The sequence below is a fragment of the Macrotis lagotis genome, chromosome 7 (assembly GCF_037893015.1).
Source record: "Macrotis lagotis isolate mMagLag1 chromosome 7, bilby.v1.9.chrom.fasta, whole genome shotgun sequence".
Lineage (NCBI taxonomy): Eukaryota > Metazoa > Chordata > Mammalia > Peramelemorphia > Peramelidae > Macrotis > Macrotis lagotis.
In genome coordinates this window covers 119,326,464-119,349,378 of record NC_133664.1, presented here as the reverse complement: position 1 = coordinate 119,349,378, position 22,915 = coordinate 119,326,464, and the positions used below count along the sequence as shown (strand labels likewise).

The 22,915-nt window shown below is 35.4% G+C and overlaps 1 protein-coding gene across 11 annotated transcripts in view; it reads left to right on the top strand.

Moving 5' to 3' along the window:
- The window catches only part of MKLN1 (muskelin 1), a 377,184-nt gene that overhangs the window by 251,155 nt on the left and 103,114 nt on the right, over positions 1-22,915 (top strand). For all 11 annotated transcript variants that reach the window (XR_012470079.1, XM_074193675.1, XM_074193674.1 and 8 more), the window contains one exon: positions 14,891-15,003. Coding sequence is in view for 10 of the 11 variants with exons in the window: in XM_074193675.1 (XP_074049776.1) it covers positions 14,891-15,003 (113 nt within the window). In the remaining variant the exon portion in view is untranslated. The remainder of the gene's footprint in view (positions 1-14,890; positions 15,004-22,915) is intronic.

The following is a 22,915-nucleotide window of genomic DNA, read 5'->3' as shown; positions in this document are numbered from 1 at the left end:
ATTTTTTTTTCTTATGTTGCTCACTCATTTCCCCAGCTTATGCCTTGGTTTTAATTTTTTGTTAAGGTGGAGAATGCTTCCAGGATGGAGGATGCACTTTTTGTAGGTTTTCAGGGGTTTTGGGACACCACCCCCACCCCCTTGCCAAACCTCAATTCCTTTGCTTCATGAATTGGCTCCCTCCTACCTTTCAAGTCTATTGAAATAGAGGCTCTGGCTGCTTTCCTGTCCTGTGCTCTTCTCTGTGGATGACCTCAAGCTCTCCCCTCTGCCCTGGAGCTGTGCGGAGGGTCCCTGCTCCTTAGACTGAGAACTGGATCTGAGTATGGGCAAAACATCAGAGTCCTACCACAGGGATAACAGAGACACCTCTGCATTCTCCCCCAGTCCCCTTACAGTCTGTGGACTGAGTGCTCTGGAAGCAGTTGTTGGGTGACTGCAGGTTCCTGGGATTAGGGTTGTGCTGAAGTCTGTGCTGCCCTGGGCTCCTTGCTCACCCTGGTGTGGCAGATTTTTTCCATTGACCTTTCCAGGTTATTTTTGGCAATTCCTGGTTTGAGAGGTCTGGAAAGCACCCCTGCTGCCACTGACCCAAGCACTGCGCACCCCCCCCCCCCCCCCCCCCCCCAGGGACATAGGTGCTCCTCAGGCTGTTTTCCTGGAAGACTGGAACTGGTTCACTCCAGTGTAGTGATTTTTGGCCCTTTCCAACCTTGGTAAAACAGATCCTTCCCATGCATATTGTTAAGTGGCTTGCCCAAGGCACACAACTAGGTAATTATTAAGTGTCTGAGACCGGATTTGAACCCAGGTACTCCTGACTCCTCCAGGGCTTTATCCACTGAGCCACCTAGCCACCCCTCACTCCATCTTTCTATGGGTTCTGCCACTCTAGGATTTGGTTAGAGTCATAATTTTAAGGCATTTGGATTGGTCTGGGGAATTCCTGCTTCCATTCTTCCATTTTGACTCCACCCCCTCTTACCACCTCTCCTTCTGTCCCCCAACCCCCAAAGCTTTTTCTTCCATTTTCATGGAAAATGATTGATAGTTTCTTCAAACCCTTGCATTACAAAAGAAACCTATACTTTTTTTTTTAGGAAAGATTTTATTTCTAGTTTTACGATTTTCCTCCCATTCCTGCTTCCCTTCCCCCACAGAAGGCATTCTTTTAGTCTTTACATTGGTTCCATGTTATACATTGATCTCAGTTGAATGTGATGACAGAGAAATCATATCCTTAAGGAAGAAAAATAAAGTATGAGATAACAAAATTACATAATAATATAATGGGTTTTTTTTTCTAATTTGACAGTAATAATCTTTGGTCTTTGTTCAAAGTCCATAATTCTTTCTCTGGATAAAGATGTTATTCTTGATTGCAGATAGCCCAGAATTGTGCCTTGCTGTTGCACTGAAGGAATGAGCAAGTCCACCAGGGTTGATCGTCGCCCCCATGTTGCTGTTAGGGTGTACAGCGTTTTTCTGGTTCTGCTCATCTTGGCATCAGTAAATGCAATTCTTTCCAGGCTTCTCGATTTCCCATCCCTCCTGGTTTCTAATAGAACAATAGTGTTCCATGACATACATATACCATAGTTTGTTAAGTCATACCCCAATTGAAGGACATTCAATTAATTTCCAATTTTTTGCCACCACAAACAGGGTTGCTATAAATATTTTTGTAAAGGTGATCTTTTTTACCCATTTTCATCATTTCTTCAATGTATAGACCCAGGAGTGGTATTTCTGGGTCAGAGGATATGCACATTTTTGTTGGCCTTTGGGCATAATCCCAGATTTCTCTCCAGAAAGGTTGGATGAATTCACAGCTGTACCAGCAATGTATTAGTGTCCCAGATTTCCTCCATCCCTTCCAACATTGATCATTGTCCTTTCTGGTCATATTGGCCAGTCTGAGAGGTGTGAAGTGGTATCTCAGAGATGCTTTAATTTGCATTTCTTTAACAAGTAATAATTTGGAGCAGTTTTTCATACGGCTATGGATTGCTTTGATTTCCTTAATTGTAAATTGCCTTTGCGTATCCTTTGACCATTTGTCAGTTGGGGAATAAGACGCCTAGACTTTTTTTTTTAATTAAAGATTTTATTTATTTTGAGTTTTACAAATTTTCCCCTCCATACCTCCCTCTCCCTACAGAAAGCAATTTTTTTAGACTTGTTTCCATGGTATATATTGATGCAAATTGAGTGTGATGAGAGGGAAATCATATCCTTAAGGAAGAAACATAAAGTATAAGAGATAGCAATATCAGACATTAATATATCAGTTTTCCTTTTCTAAATTAAAGGGAATAGTCCTTGGACTTTGTTCAAAGTCTGCACATAGATGGTATTCTCCATTGCAGACAGCCCCTAATTTTCTCTCGTTATTGTTGCACTGATGAAATGAGTCCATCAAGGTTGATCATTGCCTCCAAGAAGCCTAGACTTTTAAAATTCATTTTGTAATTTATAAGTTAGCTGTTCCTTAGCAATTAAGGGAAAGTGGTGTTCATTCTTTTACTGATGGCATCATGTATAGTTTTACTAGCACTTATCTTATAGAATCTTTTAAACGAATAAGAGTTTAGAGTTTAGATAGGTTCTAGGCTCCTAAATTACAAATCTCTTTGTAACTGTGCATTTTTGTAGCTTTATGTAGCATGAGTAATACTTGAAGAATACATGTGCCTCTTTCTAATTCCTCAGCATTAAGCAATTTCTGGGCAACAGACTTAATTATTTAAAGATCTATTCAGTAAACTTCAGTGGTTTTCATTTAGCTCCAGAATAAAATAAAAAAAATCTTCTGTTTACTTTTAAAGAACCTCATAAATTGGCTTCCTCCTACCTTTCCAGTCTATTATAACTTTTTCCCCCATCATTTAACTCTGATGCAGGAACACTGACCTCTTTGCTGTTTCCTAATACAATCCGTCTCCTGATGGGGTGTTTTCACTGGCCAGTCTTCCCCAGGCCTGGAATTCACTCTTTCATCCCTACATCCTTGTGCTTCCTCTGACTTCCAGTCTTAACTAAAATTTCACCTTCTTCTAGAAGTTTTCTTTGTGCCTCTATCTCATTTGTGCATAGCTGTTTCCACATCATGTCATCATCTCATGTTCATTAGATATGAGCTCTTTCAGAACAGGGATTAGTTTTGCCTTTTTTTGTCTCCTCAGAGCTTGGAATAATACCTGGTAGTGTCTGAGACACAGTTGATGCTTAATACATGTTTATTGACTTGACCTAAAACAGAGGCAAAGCTAAAACAATTCTTTTCTTTAAGTTGTTTGCTTTCTATTAGGGGTGGAGTTCTGGGCAGTGTGCAGATCTACAAAATCACTTCAAGAGGTGTTGACACTTGGGCACATTATGTTAGACTTTTATATTAGGGATTAAGAGTTGAGCTGAGGTTGAGGGGAATCTGAATGTTGTTAAGAACTGGCAATGAAAAGGGAGGCTTGAGCTATGTGAATATATAAAAATTGTATCATTCCATAAGGAATTGGGGAAGAGCCTTGTGAAGATAAAGATAACAGGTTGTTGTTGAATAGAGAAGTGGCACAGTCAGACTTGTGGCAGATAGACTGAACCCAAGGGACAAAATGGAAAGAAGAGCAGAGAAGCAAAGCAGAATGGTGTTGTTGGGGTCAAGGGTAACTGAGGGTGCAGACTGGGAGGAAATGAAAAGGTAGGGGCAAAACTAAGGAAATATGAATTTATGCCCACAGAACTTTGAACTGGGAATGTCCAATAGTATTTTTAAATTATTGAAATACTTGCCTGATGCTAGATATTGTGCTTAGTGGGAAGGATACCAGGAAGGGCAAAAGATAGTCTCACAAGGAAGTCACCATCCAAGGGAGGAGGACAACATACATGAAGAAACTGAAAGGCAGCGGGCAGAGATGGTGGCTGGGGGGGAGGGGCAGGAGCCTGACTGTCCTATTTTAGAAGATCTGGGAGTAGCTTTCCACCGTTCACTCTTCACCAGTTGATGATATTCAAGATGGGGGTGGTTAGGAAAGAGGCTTAAAGATCAGATTCATTTGGGGGTAAAACTCACTCTCTGACTCAGGAAGGTAAGAAAGGCTTTCAGTTTACAAGTTACTACATAAGTTCATAGGTTAGGTTCTTTGGAGAAACAGCAAGATAGCGAGATTCTTAAAAGACAGACTGATTAGTAGAAGTTCAGGTTAAAAAGGTTTAAGTGCTTAAAAGGAAAGGAAAGAAGCTTAGATTAACATGGATCTAGCTGCATGGAGCTAGGACCATATTGGTAGTTACAAGCTGGGAAATGAATAGTCAAGTTAAAAAGGAAAAGAGAAAAAGAAAGGAATCTTAGATCAACTTAGATTCAGCCACATTGAACTGGGGAACATGAGTCCAGAATAGAAAGAAAGAACCACAGCCTAGCCAGAAATCTAGAAGAGAAGGAAAGAACTAAGTCCTAGTAGATTTTACTTAAATGCTTTTCCAGGTTGGGTTGGACAAGGGTGGTGCTTGAGGAGTGGTTTCGCACCTGGCTAAATGCACATACCACAGAGGCAGTCCCCAAGAAGTGCCCAAGACAATATTCAAAGAGAAGTTTCAAAAGATTACAATATTTTCTCTGTCCCTTGCTTCAAGTGTAACACTGGTGCTTAGGTAGAAGATTGACAATGCATGTAAAAATTGTCTGCATAGAAATGTTATTACCTAGGAGAGTATATGAGGTCACCAAGAAAGTGTAGAGAGAACCTAGGACCCTTACTAGTTTTACACAGAGGGGTTATGACATGTATGATCAAGCAATGGAGACTTTAATAGGTAAATTGTGGAGAACAGAAAGCACTGACACAAAATTCCCCCAAAAGAGATAATATCCAGGTGGACATGGAAGTCGACTGCATTAGATGCTGCACAGAGGAGGGAAGGAATTTATAAGGATGGAGGAAAGGTTATCAGATTTTCAGTTCATTGGTAATTTTATATAGAATAAATAATTTTAGCTAAGTAAGGTAATCAGAAGCTAGATTGCAAAAGGGATTCAGTGGTGATAGGAGAGGAAGTGAGAGTTATGAAACTTGGCAACTTTTTTCTAGGAGTTGGGTTGTCAAAGGAGAAGAAATATAGGAGAGTAGCCTTAGGAGATAATGGGACCAAGTGAGAGTTTTTAAAGATGGAAAAGATTTGTATTTTTAGTCCTTAAGGAAGGACATTCATTCATTTATTTAATTATTTAAAGGTTTGTTTTGTTTCGGGTTTTTTTTTTTTTTTTTTTTTTTGCAACACAGTGGGGTTAAGTGGCTTGCCCAAGACCACACAGCTAGGTAATTATTGTGTCTGAAGCTGGATTTGAACTCAGGTACTCCTGACTCCAGGGCTAGTGCTCTATCCACTGCGTCACCTAGCTGCCCCAATCATATTAACCCCTGTTAATATGATTCCATTTCAACCCCAATTTCAGTCATTTATCAAGATATCCTGTGAGGGAAGGGTTTAATAGAGTGGATGAAAAATGGGTAGATTTCATGACATATGTCTTCCCCCTTCCCCCTTTTGGTCTCTTCCTTCCTTGCTTCCCCTTCCCCTCTTCCTCCCCTCAAAAAGCTAAAGAATTAAGATTGCTCTACTAAATGTTAGAAAGACAGTATACCGGATTGAGAACTGGCCTTATAATACAAATGGATTGGGTTCAATATGTATACCGCTTAACTGAGTGGTCCTGGTAAGTCATTAAACCTCTCCATTTGTTCTTTAGGCAACTAAGACTACAAGGGGCAAACTTGCATTAATAAATTTCCTCATAAAGGGTAAGATTCAATAGAATCACAAGTTCAGCCCCTATTCTTATATGTAATGCTATATTCAGTATACTTTTAGTTCATAAAGTTATTTTGATTTTTTTTTTTTGTTTCCCAAATTGCCCTAAGTAGTCTATCCTAATGCCCTTCTTCTATAGATGAAGAGATTAAAGTCCACACGATTAAATGATTTGACTTAGGTTACACAAGTGAAGAATAGTAGAGTGATTCCAAATTTAGTAAACAAATTTTTTTTTCTCTTAAAAGTATTGCTTTACAAATTAGAAGATCAAGGACTAGTTTACCTGTCAGATCTGTGGAAAGGGAAGCAGTTTATGACTAAGGAAGGGATGGAGAACATATCTAAAAACAGATTAGATGATTTCGATTACATTAAATTAAAAAGCTTTTGCACAGATAAAACCACTGTAACCAAGATCAAAAGAAATGTAGTAAACTGGGAAACAATCTTTACAACTAATGATTGTGACAAAGGACTCATTTCTAAAATATACAGAGAACTGAGTCATGTTTTTAAAACAAAAAGCCATTTCCCAAATGACAAATGGTCAAAGGATATGCAAAGGCAATTTACAGATGAGGAGATCAAAGCAATCCATAGCCATATGAAAAAATGCTCTAAATCATGACTTATTATAGAAATGCAAATTAAAGTTTCTTTGTGGTACCACCTTATACCTCTGGGACTGAACAGTATGACCAAAAAGGATAATGATCATTGTTGGAAAGATTGTGGGAAATCTGGGACACTATTATACTGTTGGTGGAGCTGTGAACTCATCCAACCTTTCTGGTGAGAAATTTGGAATTAGGCCCAACGGGCAACAAAAATGTGCATACCCTTTGATCCAGCAATACCACTACTAGGTCTATATCCTGAAGAGATGATGAAAAAGGGTAAAAACATCACTTGTACAAAAATATTCATAGCAGCCCTGTTTGTGGGGGCAAAGAATTGGAAATCAAATAAATGTCCTTCAGTTGGGGAATGGCTTAGGAAATTGTGGTATATGTATGTCATGGAACACTATTGTTCTATTAGAACCCAGGAGGGATGGAAGGATTTGAATGAACTGATGCTGAGTGAGATGAGCAGAACCAGAAAAACACTATACACCCTAGCAGCAACGTGGGGGTGATGATCAAACTTGATGGACTCGCTCATTCTATCAATACAACAATCAGGGACAATTTGGGGCTGTCTGCAATGGAGAATACCATCTGTATCCAGAGAAAAAACCATGGAATTTGAACAGAGCTCAAGGACCATTCCCTTTAATTTAGGAAAAAACTTCTATCTTATTGTCTGATCTTGTTATACTTTATGTTTCTTCCTTAAGGATATGATTTCTCTCTCATCACGCTCAATTTGGATCAATGTATAACAAGAAAACAATGTAAAAACTGACAGATTGCTTTCTATGGGGGTGTGGGGGAAGGGAAGTAAGATTGGGGGAAAATTGTAAAACTCAATAAAAGCTTTAATTAATAAAAAAGTATGGCTTTAATGAGAAACAAAATTTCCTTCATATTATTATGCTACCTAGCCCAACTTATTTTTCACAACCAGGGTGTCTTAATTTCATGTACCAAATTCAGAAATGAAGTGACCATGCTAATTTGTCAAGGATTATGGAGTTGAATTAAACCAATGAAAGCATAATTAACTTTCAAGATGGGCAAGCTGAAGACACAATTGTAATTTGACCCTTGGTTCTCTTTATGTTAGTGGAAAGAATCATATGGACTAGAAAATTCAGTTGCCATGAAATTTCTAAGTTTTTCCTGTGAAACAGATATTCAGGCAGATAATAAGGAACCAGAAGTTTTATTCTGGAATAAAGATTAACTAGACAGAGAGTGAAAATATCTGAATAATGTTTTGACTTTGATCTGAGCTAATGTGTGGTTTAGGAAGATTTAAATATAATTGAAATATTGGCAGGAGTTGTTATAATGGATTCCTAGCTCTTCTAGCTTTGTATATATAGTCTTCTCCATTTATAGTTAATCATATTTATCATTCTCATTGCAGTTCTGGTGACTGTACTCCTTATTTCAAAAGCTTTCAGCATAATTCTTATTACTTTGGCCCTTACCTCCCTTTTTGGTTTACTATCACCTTCATTCTGTAACGTCTTCTTCCTAAGTTTTGACAATACTGTTTTCTTCTGGTTCTCTTCTTCTGTGTCCTTTCATTCCCAATCTTCTTTGCTAGATCATCATCTTATATCTTCACTTAATTGTGAATGTCTTCCAGTTTGTTTGCTCTGGTTCTCTAATTCTTTATGCCCTTTCATTGATTTAATGAGCTTCAATGAGTTCACTTATTTACATATAGACTTCCTAAATCTATAAATTGAGGTTTGTCAATTTTTCTGAGCTGTAGTTGAAATCAGCTACTATTGGATGCCTTCAGTTTTGAATGCCCTGTAGGCATATCTGAAGAATTTATCTTACCCTTAAAACCACACCTCCAAACTTATTTTTCTGTTGGGAGTACTCCCCTCCTCCTGGTTTGTTGCATTTACATTATCCTTCCTTCTTTTTCTTTGGCTTTTCTGATTTATGTCAGCAACTCTCAGAACACTTCAGAACCTTCCTCAAGTCTGTTCTTATGCCTTCATTTTCATGATTACTCTCTGAGGACTGCAGCTGAAATAGTCAAGGCATTAGAGGGCTGACTTCCAGTCTCCTCTCTGATTCTCTGTCCACACAGCCAATCACCTAAAGTGCAAGTCTAGATGGGTCACCTCCATGTTCAAAAACCTTTAGTAATGTTCTTAGCACTTCTGGGATAAAACACAGACTCCTTAGCTTCCCACTGAAAGCCTCTCACTATCTGGCTTCAGCCCAGTTGTTCAAGGTGATTTCACACATCGTCTCATTAAGCAAGCTATTTTTCTGACCAAATTAGCCTACTTGCTGCCCCTAAAGATCAACAGTTCATCTCCTGCCTCTTCCCAAACTGCCTTCCACTCCTGAGATGAATAACCTTTCGAACCTCTGCTGCTTAGAATCCCTAGCACATGGTTCAATTAGGTGCCTTTTCCTACAGGAATCCTTTACTGATTTTCCCTGTTCTTCTTGTCAGTCATTTCATCCACAAATTAGCATATATTGCACTTTTTCATTTACGTGTTTTATGTTTCTCCACTGCAGAAGAACATAAACTCCTTGAAGACAGGAACTATCTATCATTTAGTCCCTTATATACCAGCAGTACCTTCCTCTGGGCTCTGCTTTATAAATGCTTGTTGGATTGAATTCATAGCCCTGACATTCTTTGAAGCTTACAGTTGCCAAATGTTCTTTAATTTTTCATCCTATTTTTTTTTTTTTTGCCCCTTTCACTCAACTTCCTTTTGCTTCTTATAAATGATCTTAACACTCTTGGGTAGGAAAAATCAACTTATTTCTGTATACTTTTATATTTTTGCTATCATTTGCATGCCATTTAGTACTTTTTCTGGTGTTTGCTTTCATGTGGATATTACATTCCTAAATGATTACAATTGATTTAGTTTTCACAGATTTTCATCAGGTATATGAAAAGGTCCTATTTCTGTCTGTTTTATTCATACTTGTTCTTAAGCTTCATCTGGGGGCCACAAAGCTTCCATGGACCAGAAGGACATTTTGGCTGAACTCCAGTAGGATGCTAACTCCATGCCAGATTTTATTTTGCTCAGTTATCAATGAGGCTGTTGTGGTAAATGTGGAATTTTTTTGCCCTGTGAGAATTTATGTGTACAAAGAGACCTGCTTTTCACAGGGAACATTGGGAACCCAGAGCCCAGGAGGAAAGGTTATTAAAGTTAATGAACCAGGGTAACCTTATCAGAAGGGTGCCTAGAAACACTACCAAACAAAAGGTCATTTGCTGGTTCATAATTGTATCTCTTTTATTTTCTTTTTTTTCCCCGGAGGTTCCTAACTTAATTGTGTTAATTAGCTTTGTGGTAAAGGCTTGGCAAATAATTTTCATGCTAGATAAAAAGTCTTTTGAAGAAAAATTCTGTAAAATTCTCAGTGTTTTGAAATTCTTTTAAATGTCACATCCCTAATAGTAGAAGGGTTTTTGAGGCCTGAAAGATGATAAATTTGGTAATTGAAAATATTATCATTGTTCAACATTTATTAGGTATAATAATGGTTTTAGGTTTGATATTTGGTATAGAATTTAACATAGTTCCTACCTGTTAGATTTAAATTCTAGGTAGACATTTCAAAAACATTTGAGAAAAAGCTATTAATATTTGACTTTTACAAATCTGTGATGACTTATCTTTTAAGTTTCCTTATCTCCACTGACCAATGCCACTTGATAAATGTATCCAGAGGCATCAGAATATAAAGTATGTTATCTGAAACCTAGGTATTGTCCAGTTTTTGACTGTTGTGATAAATGAGATAATTCTATTGTTTTGAAAAGAGTTGGTAGTATAGAAGGGTTTTAGAATAGTAGAAATAGAAGATAGGTTAGAGATCATCTAATTCAACACCCTCATTTTTTTTTAACAAATGAATGAAGTTAAATTCAGTAGCTCAGACCTCTTTTGGACTTCAAAACCATGACTCCTCCATTTCTGGCTCATCTGGGAATTTCATTTGGTACCTGAAGCTTCTCACCCTCTTCACTTACTCCCCCTTCTCTACTAGAAGGAGACTCCAGTTTTTGAAGGACTATCCTGCCCTTAATCTGCTCCTGATCTTGTTCCTAACTTCTGCTGGACATCAAAAATGGCATTTTTTTCCATTGACCTTCTTCAGTTTCCTTTTGTTTGCTGTTTTGTCCCATCTTCTATTTCTACTTTTTAGTAGCAATGGGGGCTGTATATTGTAAAAGGCTTTTTCAGCATCTATTGTTATAATCATATGATTTCTGATAGTACAGTTTTCTTAATATTGAACCAACCTACATTCCTGGGATAAATCCTGCTTGGTCATAGTGTATTATGATAACTTGCTATAATTGCTTTGCTAAGATTTTATTTAAGATTTTTGCATCTATATTCATTAGGGAGATAGGTCTATAATTTTCTGTTTTGACTCTTCCTGGTTTAGGTATCAGCACCATATTGGTGTCATAGAAAGTTAGGCAGAGTTCTGTCTTCATCTAATTTGCTGAAGAGTTTATACAGAATTGGAACCAATTGTTCCTTAAATGTTTGGTAGAATTCACTTGTGAATCCATCTGGTGCTGGAGATTTTTTTCTTAGGTTAGTCCAATGATAGCTTGTTGAATTTCTTTTTTCTGAAATAGGGTTATTTATGTATTTAATTTCCTCTTCATTTAATCTGGGCAACTTATAATTTTTGTAAATATTCATCCATTTCATTTAAGATTATCAAATTTATTGGCATACAGTTGGGCAAAAGAAGTCAAGAGTTTCCTCCTCATTGGTGGTGATTTCACCTTTTTCATTTATGATACTAGCAATTTGGTTGTCTTTTTTTTTATCAAATTAACTAGCCGTTTATAAATTTTATTGTTTTTTTTCATAAAGCCAAGTCTTGGTTTTATTTATTAATTCAACAGTTTTCTTGCTTATGATTTTTATTAATTTCTCCTTTTTACAATTTCTATTTTGATATTTAATTGGGGGTTTTAAATTTGGTCTTTAATTTTTTAATTGCTTGTTTAGGTCATTGATTTCCTCATTTTTTAATTTATTTATGCATGTAAACATTTAAAGATATAATATAACCCCTTACAACTGTCCTTGCTGTATCCCATAAGTTTTATAACCCCTTACAACTGTCCTTGCTGTATCCCATAAGTTTTATAACCCCTTACAACTGTCCTTGCTGTATCCCATAAGTTTTATAACCCCTTACAACTGTCCTTGCTGTATCCCGTAAGTTTTGGGTTGTAATCTAATTATTTTCATTATCTCGGATGAAGTCATTCATTCTTTCTATCCTTTGCTTTTTGATCCACTCATGCTTTTAAATGAGTTTATTTAGTTTTAGGCTGTTATTGTGTTTGTTTTGGGAAGAGGACTCTGCTGAAAGTATGGGGCCTTTAGCCCTGTTCCTCCAGCCAAGCTGAGTGGATCAATATTCAGCCACACTCTGTAACTATCTGTGGTGAAACTCCCTCTTCCATCCCAGCTGGAACTCTCTCAGCCTCCACTCACAGAGCCAAACCTCCATGGATGATCTTAGACTGGTCCTTAGGCTTCACCCTGCCTCCCTGGGCTGGCTGTCTGCCATCTGGCCCTGGCTTGCCCACGTCCCCTTGAGATAGATAGACCTTGTTGGGAGATGTTCTTCTAGCTTCCTTTTCTAGATTTTGTTAATCGAATTGACATTAGTTCTGAGGGATAGTCAGGATAGTCAGGAGACCTTAGGCACAGTGCCTAGCTTCTCTTCGCCATCTTGCCCCGAAAGTCCCTCAGACTTAAAGAACAATTGGTGCCCATCCTTCGAAAATTATCCTCAAAAAAAGCTAAAGCATTCTATCAGAGTCCTTTTATAAGACAAAAATAGTCCTAATAACTAAGATAAGAGAAAGATAAAACACAAAAGGAAAACTGAAATGTAATATCATTAATGAATATTGGTTTAAAAATTTTAAACAAAATCCTGTCAAACTGATTATAACTTTTTTACTCCCCCCCCCAAATTATTTTGACCAGATGGAATTTATATTGGGGATACCAAAATGGTTTAGCATTAGGAAATCAATATAATTAATTATATTAAAAACAAAAACATCCAAAACCACACAATCATTTCAATATATGCAGAAAAGACCTTTGACAAAGTATTATAACCCTCTTGTGCTAAAAAAAACCTTTTACTTATAGACATGGAAGGAACTTTTTTTTTTTTAGTTTTTGCAAGGCAATGGGGTTAAGTGGCTTGCCCAAGGCCACACAGCTAGGTAATTATTAAGTGTCTGAGACCGGATTTGAACCCAGGTACTCCTGACTCCCAAGGCTGGTGCTTTATCCACTATGCCACCTAGCCACCCCTGGAAGGAACTTTTTAAAAAAAATAAAAAGCATCTTTTTAAAAACCAAGAACATGATCAGTATACTATTGGGAATACAATGAAACTCTTTCTATGAAGGCAGGCTCACTTTCCCCACTGTTAACTGATTAAACTATCCCTATTTGTTGATGATATGTCATATTTGGAAAAATTCTTTGGAATCAACAAAGCTATTAATGAGACAATTAAATATCTTCAGCAGAATCAAAGGCTACAAAATTAATTTTCGAAAGATCAACAGTATTTTTGTTTAATAATAACAACCTATCAAACAAAAATAAGCAGTGGAATCCCATTCCAGATAGCTTTAAAATTATTAAAATATTTGGGGATCAGTCTATCAAAAAACAAAAAAAAAAGTTTGTATAGATTTATTTACAAATTGTTCTTTAAAGAAATAGGAACAACTTTAATAGCCAGAGAAATGTCCAGTACTCAAAGCAAGGTTGTGTTAATATAAATAAAAGTGACAATGCTTCCATAGTTAATTTTCATTAATGTTATAGAAATCAAATCATCAAGATGATACATTATAGAAATTGGCAAAATAATCAAATTCATTTGAAAAAACAAAAGATACTGAATAAATGAAAAATGATGAAAAGAAATGGATGAAAGAGGAATAACACTTGTAAACCTCAAACTTTATTATAAAAAAGCAGCCATCACAACCATCTGATTGAATAAAAAAACACTAGGCAAAGGAGAATCAGAAACACTGGAAGCCAGAGTTTGCTAAAGTAGAAAATATAAATTATCTAAGTAAAAGCTACTTAATAATAAATAAAAACTGCTTCTAATACTGGAAAACTTTTTGGTAGAAATTAGATCAACACCTTATACAGTATTTCACAATATAAAATGGATGCCTGATCTTAATATTAAAAGTCATTCTTTTTTAAAAATTTATAGAGAAGTAGATCATATAACTTTGGGTTAGATGAGGGCTTTTTTTTTTTTTTTGCAAGGCAAAATTTAGTTACAAATTGTTCCTTAAAGAAATAGGAACAACTTTAATAGCTGGAGAAATGTCCAGTACTCAAAGCAAGGTTGTGTTAATATAAATAAAAGTGACAATGCTTCCAAAGTTAATTTTCATTAAGTGACTTGCCCAAGGTCACACAGCTAGGTAATTAAGTTTCTAAGCCATATTTGAACTGGATAGAGTCCAGTGCTTTATCCGCTGCACCACCTAGCTGTCCCTGTCCTTTTTAATATTCCCAAAATTACCTAAAATATTCATATTTATATAGTGGAAAGGGCCCTGAATTTTGAGTCAGAGAACCAAAACTGAAATCAAAATTACTTTTGTCATTTTGCAAGTTGCTCCAATTTTTCTTCTTTTTATTTCTTTATTTGCTAATTGAAGGTTTGTTATGAGATACAGTGGCTAAGGTTACTTCTAGCTCTACTAAACTCTTTGCCAGTATGTGACAATCTGGAAAATGTATTTTCATTATTTTTTTTGAGTTTTTTATGTAAAGCAGTACAAAATTTGCCACAGTAATGGTTATCCTGATGTATTATTGTTATATCTTAGAAGCAAAATTATTATTATTATTTTTTAAGTTTTTGCAAGGCAATGGGGTTAAGTGGCTTGCCCAAGGCCACACAGCTAGGTAATTATTAAGTTTCTGAGGTCGAATTTGAACTCAGGTACTCCTGACTCCAGGGCCAATGCTCTATATATTGTGCTCCCTAGTTGCCCCCCCCCAGAAGCAAATTATTTAATGGAACATTTAATGTTATCCAGTTCTCATTCACTGTTTTGAAGAAGAGGAAACCAAAGATTAGAATAATGATATAAGGACTTCTGTTCCTGCCACCCAGAGTTACAGTTTAAAAAAAAGTTGGCAACTATGTATAGATCTGACAGAAACATTATGATTTGTAAATATTGACCAGAATCTGGCCTGAAAAATCTGCTCAACAAAGTTGTGTTTGGGTATCTAATTTTGTTTTCAAAAATTACTGGCTAAATATAAGAGTGTAGGGTTGTACTTTTTTGACAATATCTGTCTTTTTTTAAAAACAAATAAACAAACAAATAAATGTACTTTTCTAATTATTATAGAGACTGTTTATTTGTTTGGTGGCTGGGATGGAACACAAGATCTGGCTGACTTCTGGGCCTACAGCGTGAAGGAGAACCAGTGGACTTGTATATCTCGAGACACTGAGAAAGAGGCAAGTTCTAACATATTTCATCTATCTATCTTATTATGGTATGGGGAATAGTAAGCTTTTATGTATGAATATAGTCTTTTTAGGATGAATTACATGTCTTACCCTAAGTGCAACATGGTCAGCATGAGTCTAGTACAAACTCAGTTATACGACTCTAGGTTCTGGGCTCTGGGTGACACTGTGGAAAGAGTGCTGGCACCAGAAGCAGGAAAATTCATTTTTCTAAGTTCAAATCTTTCTTCAGACATTTGCTAGATGTGTGACCCTAGGCAAGTCGCATAAACCTGTTAACCTCAGTTTTCTCATCTGAAGGAAATGACAAACCACTCTAAGAGCTTTGCCAAGAAAACCTCAAATGGGATCATGAAGAGTCAGACATGCCCCAAGAAATGACTGAAAAACAGTTACGACAAAATTGTTGTAGATACAGTTTTGGTTTTTCAACTATTTTCCTCCAACAAAGAATTTCTCTACTTCTTTATCTGTGAGTTCTTAGTATAAGACACAAGGACCTTTTATTCACCCAGACCAAGGAACTTAGACAAATTTAAGGAACTCAGGATTGCTGTGTCAAGAATGCAGGTCTTGGCATGCCATGTTTCTCTAAATCTGTCTTTTATCATTTCTTTATTGGTAAAATTATTCCATATGATTTATTATTATTATTATTATTATTATTATTATTATTATTCATTACCCAGTTGAGGAGCACCCACTTCTTTCTAGGCTTTTTTTTTTGCTACAACAAAAGATGCTGTTCTTCCCCCCATTTCCTTTAGAGCATCCATACCTAGTAGAAGAATTTCTAAACCAAAGAGTGAGAACAGTTCAGTGACATTTTTTAGCTATGATTCCAAATTGCTTTGCAGAATTATTGGATTAGTTCCCAATTCTAGCAATGCATTGATATGCTTTTACCCTCATGTTATTTAAAAACAAATTAATTTTAATTCACTTTAATTTTTAAAACTACTTCAAATATAACATTTGTTGACTTAAGATTATATATCTTATCAAATTTTTATCAAAAATATACAGACCTAATGGTGAAGACTATTCCCTTTACAGCCTATTATTTATTTTCATGGACTTTTACCTGAGTCTGCTTTAGAGAGGGTGACATATTTTGTATGGATATCAATCTATGTATACATGTTACTCAATATTCTGTGGCTTCTTGAAAAAAATGAATGGTTTAAACTATCATTGGGGATAGGGTAAAGAATTTCCACAGAAAAAAATGTTAGTATACAATTAATATGTTTGATAATAGTACAGGGAAGTGTGTGTGTGTGTGTGTGTGTGTGTGTGTGTGTGTGTATACACAGTGTATGTGTATGTATGCATTTAATAGCCTCCAACAAGATATTTTGAGACAATATTGATCAAAGAAGTTATATGATAGAAAATTGACTTAAAGAGAAAACTTATGAACAAGCAGGAAATAAATTTCTGTAGAATCAATCAACAGTTATTTATTAAGCACACAATATTGTGCCAGACAGTGTTGCTGGACACTACAAATAAAAATGCAGAAAAATGAAGCAATTTTTAGTTAAAAAGAGTTTACATTCAAACACAGGAAGGTATGCATGCCCATAAAAGTTTAAACAACATAAATATAAGATTAATAAATACAAATATATCAAAGCAATTAATTAGAAAGTAATTTGGGAAGAAGAGCATTAGCAGTTGAGAGAATAAAGAAAAGTTTCATGCAGAAGAAGGTGTTTTAACTGCATCTTGAAAGGTAGGAACTCTTAAATGGAAGTAACAGGAGGCAGTTATTTTAGTTTGAAGAGTGTAAATAGGGTAAATAGCAAATTGTTTAATGATATTAATTTTTGTAGACCCAGAATAACTTCATTGGTATATTAAGGATCTTTGCTTAGGATTTTGGCTTAAAGCTAATTTGAATGTTCTTGTCTCCTAGTATTAGAATTAGAATAATGATGGACACTGGTTTATCTTTCACCCCCTGTAATTTTCTCTAGGCAGGCATTATTTAAAAGGATGATTTTAGTTTTACAGTCGATAATCCTTCTTTAATGTTGATATGTTTGATTTGGCCAAGAAGAAGATGTTTAGTAAGTGGTTTTGTTTTAGACAATCAAATTATTTAAAAATTGTCTTTGACAGTGGAGTATAGGTTTGGGGAAAACAGATTAGGGAAAAAAAGATTAGGATTCTTTTCCTTTCTGGTTGCAAGTTTTTAAAAATATCCTGATAAAGAAATTCATACAAATCATATGATTGGTCACAGTTTTGTCAGCTATTTGCCTTTTTCAATAAAATTTGATCATTTTCTTAGGTCTTTTTTTCCCCAGATAGTAACATTAAGGGTGCCTTTAGATCTCAATCAGTACTTTGCTTACTTTACACTACAATTCTTTATCTCTGTTGTTTGCCTTTTTTGTCTTTGTTCTCCTAGTGCAATTATTGAACATTATCTCTTTTATCTTAATGACCAGTTCTCTAAAGGTAGAGACTTTGGTCTGATGTGTCTCTTCTTCAGGGCGCATTCTAAATTATTTATATCATTTCTACTATTGATGGAATTATAAGGAAAGCAGTATACTGTAGTGGATATGGAGCTCAACTTAGAGCCAGCATCAGAATGATGCTCCTGCCTCTGAAACACTTAAATGTGACTTTGCAAGTCAGTTAACACTGCAGTGTTCTAGAAAACACTAAGATTAAATTGTAAACAGTTACCAACCTGCCTTACATCAGTGGGGTTAGGAAGTTTCCTCTTGGTCTTTTTTTCTCTGTACTATCTAGATCATGCTCCCTTTTAAAAAGGGCGGGGAGAGAAGGAGCTTAGATTTTAAAAATTTAATTACAAATTTTTCAAATTATCAAGGTTTTTTTCCCTTCTTCCTACCTCCCCTGAATAGAAAAAGAAAACCCTTCTAAAAAATATTGGCCATGTCCAAAAATGTATCCCATTCTGCATATTTAGCCTAGTACCACTCTATTAGAAAATGAATAACATTCTTTATTATTAGTACTCTGGAATCATGGTTTATCACTGCATTGATAAAGTTCTTAAGACTTTCCAAATTGTTCATTTTTGCAGTATTATTAGTATATATTAGTATAATATAAATTGAAGAGGCATAAGACTTCTAAAAGTCTTCTTGGACATTATCTAATCCAGCCTCATTTTAAAATGAAGAAACTTTTCAAAAGAGATGTTAAGTGATTTGACCAGGATATCACACAGATAATGAGAAATTACAGTGTTGAAAATAAATTATCCTACTCCTAATCTAGAGATCTCAGAGAGATAATTTATTATGTTTTTCTGTTGGAATCCCTTATTTCTTTCAAGTTTAAATTTAAGCACTACCTCATATATGAACCCTTTCTAGATCTGGTCAGTTCCTAACTTTCTTCCTTTCAAAGTGATGTTGTATTTTTTTTTTTTATATATATATATATATTGTGCATATACTTAATTGTTTTCTCCCTCAAAAGAATGGAATTCTTTTCAGGTTAGGGCTGTTTATTTTATTTCTTTATCTTTAGCATCATGTGTGTCTCTGTGTGTCTGTGTATATAGGTATAGTTATCTCCAAACTCTTGCCCTCTGGATTTGGAGTTAGAAAAAGAAATCTTGCCACCTGTGAATATGCACTACTTGAGTCATTGTCTGATTCTTATCTGTAAAATAGGATAAAGATATTTGTTTTACTTAACTTAGAAAATGGCTTTGAGAATCAAGTGCCAAAATTTATTGTATGTTAAGAGTTTAAAGTTTGCAAAGCACTTGTATAAATGCTGACTATTATGAATCTAGCACACAGTTGGGTTTTTTTTTTTTTTTTTTAGATTTTTGCAAGGCAATGGGGTCAAGTAGCTTTTCCAAGGCCACACAGCTAGGTAATTATTAAGTGTCTGAGGTTGGATTTGAACTCAGGTCCTCCTGACTCCAGGGCCAGTGCTCTATCCATTGTGCCACCTAGCTACCCCACACAATTATTTTAGAAAGGTTTGTCTCAGATATTTTTAGTACTATCTAAGATACTTTTCCAAATATTTATATGAAAAGTAGCCGATATCTTGTCAGTTACTCAAAAATTTCACTTAATCATCAGATTTCTTTATAAGTTTTCTTACATTACTACCCATTAAAGAGAAAGAAACAGTGAGTTAATAACATTAGAAGAGAGGCAGTTGTTTTTATGTTCTTTCTTTCACAAGATGTTTTATGTTCAAAGCTAAATTAAATCCTTGTAACTATAATCATTGAACTGGTGATTATTTACTCTTTCCTCTCTCCCTAAAGATTATAAAAATTAATTTCATGTCTTTTGTTTCTGTCCTTCATTGGAGCATGAGAGAAAACAATTTATTAGATATTGCAGAGAGTTACTAGTGATGAAGGAGAAATAAAATTAGATTTCTCCATATTTGTAAAGAAATGAAAGGGGCATCACAAATAGATCTAACATGAAAAATAAGCAGTTTGTTTTTAAAAATAGAATAAGTTTCATAGAATTCAAGGGAAAGGCTCTAGAGGGATATTGGAATGTGAAAGTGGATGTCATGTAATGGAATCTAGATGTGCTTATTGTGGGGAAACCAGTTAGATTTCTAACGTTAGATTAGACCTCTTTTTTTTTCCTTCCGTTCCGTTCCGTTCCGTTCCGTTCCTTTCCTTTCCTTTCCTTTCCTTTCCTTTTTCCTTTTTCCTTTTTCCTTTTTCCTTTTTCCTTTTTCCTTTTTCCTTTTTCCTTTTTCCTTTTTCCTTTCCTTTTTTGCAAGGCAAATGGGGTTAAGTGGCTTGCCCAAGGCCACACAGCTAGGTAATTATTAAGTGTCTGAGACTGGATTTCAACCCAGGTACTCCTGACTCCAAGGCTGGTGCTTTATCTACTGTGCCACCTAGCCGCCCCTTGTGTATATCTTAATATAAAACAGACTATAATCCTTTAGATGAAACTACAGTCTGAATGGAACCTAGTTTAGTGTGTGGTTACATGTGGGGATGTATTTTTCTCAGCCAGAACAAGCCTGCAAACCAAAGGTCCCAATAATGTGGATACATTGTTACACCTTTTATCCTTTTCTGTCAACCAATTCAGAGGTTAATGTGGTTCTGGATGCCTTAAAATTCTAGCCCAGACTAATAGAAACACAATTATTATTATTTGAAAAGAGCTGATGATGATCTGAACCTAGTTTGTTCTCAGTGGGAATGATAAAAAAGAATCAGAATCAGTTGAGGAAGGCTTTCACATGTTATGACTTAATGATTATAATGGGATATTATTGTGCTATTAAAAAGGCTGAAAAAAGATGGTTTCAGAGAAACCTGGGAATAGAGTTTAATGAGCGGACCTAGGAGAATAATTCATACAATAACAGCAAATATTCAGACATCTTTGTACTACTTAAAACTGATTAAAAAGACCAACCATAATTCCAGAGAATTGATGAAGAATCATCTTCTTCTCTCCCTTCACCCTCTCATTCTTCCCTTCTTACTATCCAAGCTAGTGAGTGAGGCAGTAGAAAAGAAAAGAAGTGCTATAAGGAGTAACTCAAGAGCTAGAAACTTAGGAAACATCAAAACAATTGTTTTTTGTCTGTTAGATGTCAATGATTGTTGACAACTGAGAAGAATGAGGACCTTTTTTTTTGAACCTCTTGAATTTAACAGTATGGAGGAAGTTGATGATGAGGCTTTCATAAGTGTTGTGAGGTTATTTGTATTTTTTTTTTTTTTGCAAGGCATTGGAGCCAAGGTCTCACAGCTAGGTAATTTTTAAGTGTCTGAGGCAGAATTTGATTCAGGTCCTTCTGACTCCAGGGTTGTTTCTCTATCCACTCTGCCACCTAGTTGCCCCCATAAGTATTGTTTTGACCTGAATTACTACTCTCTGTGAAGGCATTTTCTCAGTAGCTTAGGTTTTATTGTACTCTTTCAGAAGTCATCTCAAGACTACCTATCTCTAAGTTAGGAATCCTGAAAATTCGTGAAATTTTCTTTCATTTTTAATCAGATACACTACCCAATCAGCTCATGTAAACATCTGATTTATTTCACTTCCAAAAAACTATGTAATCAAGTTATTTGCTTAAGGATTTTGTGTTTATGATTGTCAAAGTTATTTTATGTCATTACAGATAAATTATCTAACCTAACTTAAATACTCTTTAAGTGGTTGACAGGAATAAAAAAAATACCTAAAATATTGGCAGTTTTCCTTTAGGTCAAGTCCCTTGCTAAGCTTAATATTACTTTAATTAAAAAAATGAGAGTAATTAAAGATGGCAAGTGGTTTGGGTTTGGAGGAAAAGCAAAATTAGGAGTGATATTTATAATTTTTAAGAAGTATGTTTGGCCGCGAAAGCTGTTTCTTGACCCTTTTTAATTTGCTCTTACATGAACATGTATTGATTTGTGGTAGCTATCTTGAAAATAGGAACTTTTTCTTTAAAAGATCCATGGAAAGAGTGATGATTGAACTTTTAAAGTTTTCTTACTTTGACTTTACATAATTCAAAAAATAGGTACTGGCATGTGTAGGAATCCTGATAGTGTTTTGTTTTAATATATTGGTTTGCTATTGTCCCAGGATATCCACCACCACTTAACTACTGTGCCCAAATTGAACTATACTTTTTTTTTAAGGTTTTTGCGAGGCAATGGAGTTAAGTGGCTTGCTCAAGGCCACAAAGCTAGGTAATTATTTATTGTCTGGAGGCGGAATTTGAACTCAGGTCCTCCTGACTCCAGGGTCGGAGCTATTTATTGCTCCACCTAGCCACCCTTGAACTGTACTTTAGTACCACATGCTCTACCAAATTCCCTTAAAATCTCTTACTTAGAATCTTACTTGAGTGTTGAAAATATATTCAGAGCAACATAGAATTTACAAGTCAAAAGAGATCATCTTGTCCAAATCTTTTCATTTAAAAAAAGGAAAGTAAGTCTTTTGTCCTCCTAGGAGAACAGAACACATCCAAACATTTCTATTGTATGGTAGAACCAGTGACTCATTACTATATACTGAACCTTATGGATAAGTGAATTCCAGGAAATGTAAATTTCAATGCTTATTTTAAAAAATGTCTTTCCATTGTTTTTAGATTAGCTTGTTCTTACTAAAAACCACAGAAACATTGAGTTAATTTTTAATCCCTTAGCATATCATATGTACTTAGTTAATAATAGAAGCATAATAATTTTAGGGCAAATATCTAGCTGTAAGAAATAAAATGTGATTATGAGCTCTAGATTTTAGAATTCTTCTCAAGATACCTGATTACTAAACTGAAAAATGTGTTGTAAACTTTTAATCTGGATACTTTGGAGTAATGTTCCAAGTACTCCAATAAATCCATGATTTTAATGATGTAGAAACTCTTTCTAGTGAGGCAGTGATCCTGTTCTGTATAACTTTTATTCATGACTTCCTCAATGTCTGCACCAGAGAGGTCCACTTAACTTTTCAGAGCTTTTTCTCAAATTCTTTTAACTTTCAGTAGATGTCATTGGAACATACAGGCTATCTTTCAGGCAACTCTTTCTTTTGCTCTAAGAACAGAATTTCCTCTTTCAGTTTTCTGTTATCTGTTATACTTTATGCACCTTTTAGCAGTTTTTTTTGCCTGTAATATATTAAGCACCTTTCATATCTACCATGTTCTTTCTTTGCTCTTTGGGTGATCATTAATTTGAGTTCTTGAAACATTGTAGTGTATATTCATTGACTTACAGCCACACAACACCATAGAGGAAAAAAAAAAGGCCTAGGGGCGGCTAGGTGGCGTAGTGGATAAAGCACAGGCCTTGGAGTCAGGAGTACCTGGGTTCAAATATGGTCTCAGACACTTAATAATTACCTAGCTGTGTGGCCTTGGGCAAGCTACTTAACCCCATTTGCCTTACAGAAAAAAA